General features: G+C 37.7%; 1 protein-coding gene across 1 annotated transcript; it reads right to left on the bottom strand.

The window, feature by feature from the left end:
- Nucleotides 1-1,435: 1,435 nt before the first annotated feature.
- Nucleotides 1,436-6,949, bottom strand: LOC119617661. The gene is made up of 4 exons (XM_037979505.1): nt 6,908-6,949; nt 2,518-3,534; nt 2,256-2,411; nt 1,436-1,471 (listed from the first exon to the last, which is right to left on the bottom strand). Exons 1-4 carry the CDS (start codon nt 6,947-6,949, stop codon nt 1,436-1,438), a joined length of 1,251 nt encoding a protein of 416 aa, XP_037835433.1.
- Between the last annotated feature and the right edge of the window lie 559 nt (nt 6,950-7,508).

Below are 7,508 nucleotides of genomic sequence, written 5' to 3'. Positions count from 1 at the left end.
TGTGCACTGAACATACTACACAGATCTTTTGCTTTTCTGCTTAATTGGGTTTGTTTTTTAGTAAACTTAACATGGGGTACCCAAGTCCAGTTCTGAAGAGCTACCATCCTCCAACTTTCAGATTAAGCATTGCACAAATATGCTGATCCAAATTGAAAAATGAAAGAACGCTGTTAAAAGTGTCTGTAAACAATACTACAGCAGCCTACTAATGCTTTGGCTTTAACATGCACAATGTCCCAAAAGAAATTGAAAAAGTTCAGTCTCTTGAGGTTTAGCTTCCAAAACATGGCAACCTCATGTTCAAACAAAGACAGAAAATAATCTGTCGTTTTGCACAACATGCAATTAATTGTCTTTACTGTGAGGTCTGAAGTCTTCCGAACAAATTCTGAACTTTAGGAGACATCTTGTGTTGGTCAAGTTGCATGAAGATTTTTTGAAACACTTCAAATGTGAAGCGCAGAGGCTTTGGATAAGCCAGGTTAAGGGCATATATCAAACCCAGAAGCAGGGCACATGCTGAGGCAACTGAAGTCAGGTCATGTAACACTTCCACTCCCTCAATGACGATGCCAATGTCTTCTGGGGATTCTTTCATTCCCTCTCCCTCCTTCCGAATCACAAACACTGCCAGGGTGAGTTGTTTGAGTTCCATCTGGGCATCATTTCCACAGCTGTCCTGTAGTGAGATAAACAATATGTTAAACTTGAAGATTGTAACTAATGTGTCAACTGAAAAATAAAAGTCTCATGAATGCAAGCATCAAGTATAAGTGTATAAGTGTACAGCTTGTGAATTGAAGAGAATCATTTATGGCATCTGAAATATCCTTGATAAATTTTCTAAGTTCAAAGTTGCTTTACAAATAGAATAACTTAAAGGGTGATTTTTAATGTTTTTTGAAAAGATAATGCAAGCATGTGTATTGTCATATTGCAATTCATAGATTATACATCAAAGCAGAATAGTAATCCAGCCAATGGTCATCTTGTTTATCAGATATTTTGGAGCCGATATGAAAATAGCATGACTAAAACATTCTTATTAACTTGTTTATTATTTTAGTGAACAGGAAATGAAGTTGATAGCTGAATAGTAAAGCACACCACTGCTGGATTTAAGCAGGACATACCCATGTTAAATTTATAATTATGAAACCAAATCTGCCTCATGTATTAAAAAAGATGTTTACAAATAGAAAAGCCAGGTCAGAAGTAATCTAAAAAGGTACAAGCAACTGACATTGAATTTTTAAATGTTCCTGAATGGGATAAGATGCAGCTTCAAACCTTTAAAAGAAACTTACATAGTATTCCTTAATAAGGTCTTCTGGATTCTCTCCAAGAAAGGTGATGAGCCCTTTCAGAACACATTCCCTTCGAATCCCAATGTCCTCCACCTGGAGAAAATTTATCATCAATATTCCATATCTCAGAAGATTTCTGATGTAACAGTAATATATTCAGGCTATTCACAACAGCAACGGACTAACAAATACCATAATGTGAAGCCCACATGTCCACCGGGTTTTAATGGTGCTCTCAAAATTAGGCAGATTCCACCTCTGCAACATTTATGCTTCAAGTCTCAATTTGTGAAACTAGCCCAGGCGTGGGCAGTCCTGGTCCTGGAGGTCTGGTGTCCTGCAGCTCTTATATGTCTCCCTGGTCCAACACACTTGAAACCAACAGCTGAATCATCTCCTAAATGCAGTCAGGTTCTCCAGAGTCCAGCTAACGACCTCATTATTTGACTCAGGTATGTTGAAGTTGAGACACATCTAAAAGTTGCAGGAGACCGGCCCTGGAGGCCTGGAGTCGCCCACCCCTGAACTAAACTATATTGTTGAGGTTAAGGCTTTTTCTTAGCGCAATCTACTGGTACTAATGAATATCATTTGTCATTAAAGAGATATCTTGCAGCATAAAATTGATACAAGTCTAACATTTAAAAAATTCAAATTTAAAAATAAGCTCAAAAAATTTAACAAAAGCACTAGTTTCTGGCAAGTTGGATAGAAAGGTGTATTTTATGAAATTCATGAATGAACCACAATACAGACTGACTAAATCCACCAAATATACACAAGACAGTTAAACTTGCTTTTCTTTGAGTGATATTAGCTTTGCACAAAGTGTATCAAGTATAAATAATTTTAACAAGAAGTCTGAAAGTTACTAGACTTTAACTTCTTTGTTTTAAATTTAAAATGGTAAATGTCCCTCAGTGTTCCTATCAGTAATATCCATACCTCCTCATAGATTTTCATGGTCCCAGCTATTTTTGCACGTATTGCTCCTCCCTTGGCTTTGATGACTTCAATCAGTTGACTTGAGACCCTGTCCAACTGGGCAAAGAAAGTCTGCTCAAGAGGAAGAGCCATGAGTCTCAGGAACTCCGCATTAATCTGAGAAACAAAATAAAACTTATTTAGTATGTTACAAAATTACTTAAAGTAAATACTGACCAATCATTCCCAAATCTAAGTAAAAATCCTCAATCTGCATTACTACCTCTTTCTGTTGGAACAGAGCAGGCCATCTGTCCTTGAAATCCTCGATGCCAGGTTCTTCATTCACCACCTCTTGACGCCTGTAGGCAAAGGTACGAGCCATTTTGTCCGCAATGACCTTGTCATTGTTCCTTTTCTTGATTGCTGTCAAGAGTTCAATTCTCTCTTTTTCCATACTTTCTTGTGTTTCTCCCATTGGAAAGGATGGATAGAAGTTGGCTTCAGCTCGTCTTGGCTTCTTTATTTTTGCAGCGGGACACACCGAAGTACTGGCTTTGTTTTTAAGCGAGTTAACAGTCAATTCTGGACATCCTTGAAACTTGAGTAGAGTCCTGTAGTTTCCCATTTTGTACTTCAGCCTTTGTTTCCAACCGTAGCAACCATTGAATGAACCAGGCTCTTTTAAACATGGATGTTTTTTAATCAAGGCCTCTGCAACTACACAGAACTGTGCATCCTCTGGATAGGCTCTGTATCTGTAGATCTCTTCTACTAATCTATTTAGGATGTCAGTCTTCATTCGTGGGGTAACTGTCAATATTTTGTTGTTTGCCTTATACTCAGAGTTCCCCTTCTGTAGCTGACGTTCAGTGTCATACGAAAACATGGGAATGGGAAAGTTGGCTGGCCATTGTTGTGTTCGCGATGAGAAGGATTCAGGGGAGGAGAGGAGTATAGTGTCATTTGAAGCTAAAGAACTGCTGTCATCTGAGTGAACTGCAGAAGAAGATGGAGCTGTTTCAATGTCAACAAAAGGTTGAACTGCTTCTTCTTGAATCACCTTGACTGTTCCCAAGTCCTCAAGGTCAGAAGTTGAGCTGAGGTTGAAGAAGTCATTACCAAAGTCTTTGTCCATATACTGCAGTCTGATGTTGGTCTTTAAACCAAAGGTATCCTTCACCTTGCTGAGAAGATCATCCAGAGAATCTGGTATGCCATTTGGAAGAGTCAGTTTTTCAGTGTTGCTCTCTTCTAGAATCACCTTCACTCTTCCAGGTTTTGAACTTGCCATGGCAATCTGAGAAAAGTGCATAAACACAGTTAAGTGATGTAGGCCGCTATTTAAAATCTTCACAATATACGTTATATACATTAGTTGAATGTTAGAACATTTGCTTATAGAGGGGAAGACAAAATAAAAGGTAGTTTCAGCCATAAAGAAAAAATAAAATCTTTTGTAAACATGCAATCTTATATTACCATAAAACGTGGACATATCTTTTCACTGTCACAAGACGCATTCCTCGAATTTTGTAGTCTACCAGCGGGTAAACATCCGTTAGGTCTTGTAGCTCAACCAGTTTCAGTTCTTTGTCTGACGATGTTTTGAGATTGTAAGATCTATAATGCTCAAGATACCACCCCTCAAGTTTTCTGACCAGAAAGAATAGCTGGTTTGCCAGGATCACCATTTGGATGATTTCAATGAACTCTGGTAATCCTCCCAATGAGCCATGGATCAAGATCATCCCGCATCTATACTTCAGTCCATTAAATGTTGCACTTTTAGTCATGCATACTGTGGCCAGATTTGAAAACTTCTGTTTGAGAGCATTTACGATTCCCTTATCAAGAACATCAGTTGTTACTGTGAAAACATTTGTAACTTCCAAATGAGGTTTTGTAAAACCACATACATGCAAATGATGTGCCATCTGATACTGGTGTCTGTCTGCAAGAGTACAGAGGACATTTTTAAAGCACTTGATATTTCTTGCAACTCTTTTAAAAAAACTATGCTTAGCTTCAAAGCGCATGGACCATAAGGCTACTAAAGGACCAAACTGGCGAATCAACTGTGGGTAATGTTCCAAGAAATGGTGTTTTGGTTTAAGGTCACAATTAGGAAAAACCTCCTGGAATTGTGCTCTGTGTTCTGAGATCTTAAAGTCAAGGTAGGCAATAGAGTCCTCTGTGTGCATGGGACAGACCACAAGATCAACAATGTCCCTCAAGTCTGTTAAGATATGCCAAGCTGGCTCCTCATGTTGCACACTGTGTCCAATCAACAAAGGTAAGAATCTGAGCAAACTCCAATTCTCATGTGCGTTACCCCCAACACTTTTTTTGGCTTCAAAATGGAGGGAAATTTGTTGAGGTCGATTAGTTCTATCAGTACCCTTAAAGTTGAAAGATGCTATTGCATCATTCAGTGATGCCAAAGTGAAATACTTTTTCTTAATCAAAACACCCAGACACAAAGCTAGTTCAAAAGGAACAACTCCTTCAAACAGGTCATGTACAATGTCTGGAGGAAGACCTGTAGTAATGTCAAAATATGACAAATGCGATAAAATGGACGCTGATTTCACACCTCGATAACTTGGCAATTCATGTTCCTCGATATTTTTTAAACAATCCGCATGAATGATTTTAGTTCTCAAGGTAAATGCACCAGTTTTAACCTCTGTAGTTTGAATGTCTGTTTTAACTGCAAGACAAAACCTACATATGTATGACCCTGTGAAGTTTTCTACAAAGCCACCAATACTGTGGGCAGCAAGATTATCTGCAACCACGCACTGAACTGTGCCTTTTACAGCTCTCCCCAACTTTGAGACAAAGACCCCTTTTTGTTCCAAAATCACAAGCTCATTAAGTAAAGGTTCTAAAACTTTCTCGTAACCATAGGACTTCAAATCATTAGTTTTGATTAAAGCAGCCAGGTAAATGGAAGACAAGTTAGAATTACACTCCTGTGGTAAATTTCCAAGAATCCAGTATACACCACAAATTTTATGTTTCCGTTTAGATGTCCCGAGAGGGTTGCATATTTCGAAATCGTCAATATATAATACTAATGAAATGCTCTCCTCCTTACTCAAAAGCTCATTTTCACTGAAAAATGACCCATCGTAGAAAGACCTATATGCATGAACATCCCTTCTTTGTGGTACTTTATTAAGACTATTTAAGTTATCAGTCTGATCCAAGATAACCTCACAATCAAGAACTTGCTGCAAAGACTTTAGGATTGATACATACTGGAATGACTTTCTATTTTTTTTATCAAGAATATATTCTTCAGGTTCTACCACTTTAAAATGTCTTTTATAGAATTTTTTTCGTCTCCAGGCACTAGAAAGGGAGCCTTTCTTTCCTATTGCTTTTTTTACAGGGTTTGTTTCACAGAGGGCCTTGGCAAGTTTTTCAACAACTGATGGGTCAAACTGGCAACGATGATTGTGTAATATTTGGGTTATAGTTCTACATGTAACAGGCAGAGACAAAGAACCAATTAAATAGTTTAACTCCTGCAATAGATCATCAATAGCTGCATTTGAAACAAGATAACTGCTTTCTAACTTTAGAAGAACTGATGCAAGTTTAAGTTCAATATCTCTCTCTAAGTTTTCAGAATCGTTCCTGTTAAATGTGTGATTTGGATTATCTTGCACAGTACTGTCCTGATCAAAAATGTCAGTGCCAAAACTAGCACACAATTCTTCACCACAGTCTAATCGTATTTTTTCAGTAATCCCAGTCTTCAATGTATTGTTAGCATCAGAATGTTTTCTGTACTTATGACTTTTGTAGTTCTCGTAATTATTTGTTTGATAAACACAATCCTGAAACACACATGTGACTGTTTCCTTGTTCTTGAGATGTTGAAATATATGCTGAAAAAAATCTCTCTCAGTGGAAAGTTGATTAGAATCACAAATGGGGCATTTGAATGTAGTTAAGTCATTGGTAACTGTTTGGTGGACTGGATGATATCTTGATAAATGGTTCAATAAAGCATTCCAGGTCTTGAATCTACATGCGCAACTTAAATATGTGCATGGATATGAATAGCCCCGTCCATAATGCCTGTGGTTTAGTTTGTAGTGCTTGAGCAATTCAGATCTTCTGGAAAACACACTCTCGCAGTCTTTGCATCTCCACATGAAGTGCAACACTAGAAGGACAAGACAGGAACTGTGTTACATGTATGTCGTCAAATCTGAGGGGAAGGAAGATGAAACAAATATGGATGCAGAGTCAATTTTGAGTACTGTTAAAACTCTACCCCATGCAATACTTGAGATCTTTGTTTCACTGCTTGGTAAAATATAGATTCTGAATGCATTTTTAACCATAACTATTACAGTATGTTTTTAATACCCTAGAAAAACATTTTCTATATTAATAAATTTCATATTGTTAGTATTTCAAATATTTTAGGCAAAATGCACATCTCTTAAATTGTCCCTCTCATATGCATATTCCTTAGGATGGGAGTAAATGTTAAAGTCTACCAAAGTATTTTTTGGTTGTAATTTTGCCCTTCCTCTACAGTATGTTTCTCTTAATTCTCTGTGTGTGCATATTTATAAACACACATTGGTATATGTATGTTTGTGTGAACAAATTGCCTGTCACTTTCTGCTGTTGCAATGTAATTTTACCAATGAGGGACACTGGATGTAGAGGAGCAACAGCTCAGTCATCTCGGCCTCTCCGAGATGACTGAGCTTCTGACCCCATGTCTGATGGAGAGCCCATCAACCCATTGGAGGAAATTCATTTCATCTCGTTCTTTAACCACCTATTATTCCTTTTACTTTAAACTCCCTAAATGATGTTATTTATCAAACCTATTTTTGAATTAGTTTAGAGTATCTGTTTTTCCTATTATCATAACTTTTTTTTCTAAATTAGCAGCTTTGTGAAGCAAATATGACTTACCGTCTATGGTCTGATGATGCTTGGTTCCAGGCCTGGAGAGTGGGAAAGAGAAATTAACTCAAAGTTCCTTCAAACATTAATTGCTTATGTGAATTGCTTTTTCTTTTTTAAGAGAAATGAGAGCTTATGGATTATTAGCGCTGTCTGGATATTAAGCGTTTTATATCATGTCGTCAGTAAGCAGCCTGACAATTGGAACACATGATACCGGCAACCCTCCCGACCCCACTAAGGGACAAGGGTGTTAAGAAAATGGATGCATGGATGGCTTCCCTGACTGAGGCTCACGGTAACGAGCAGAGCACAGTTGAGTCACATTAA

This window comes from Kryptolebias marmoratus, linkage group LG1 (genome assembly GCF_001649575.2).
Source record: "Kryptolebias marmoratus isolate JLee-2015 linkage group LG1, ASM164957v2, whole genome shotgun sequence".
In the NCBI taxonomy this organism is placed as follows: domain Eukaryota; kingdom Metazoa; phylum Chordata; class Actinopteri; order Cyprinodontiformes; family Rivulidae; genus Kryptolebias; species Kryptolebias marmoratus.
Note: the sequence above shows the minus strand (reverse complement) of the source record. Positions and strands in the feature narration are given on the sequence as shown.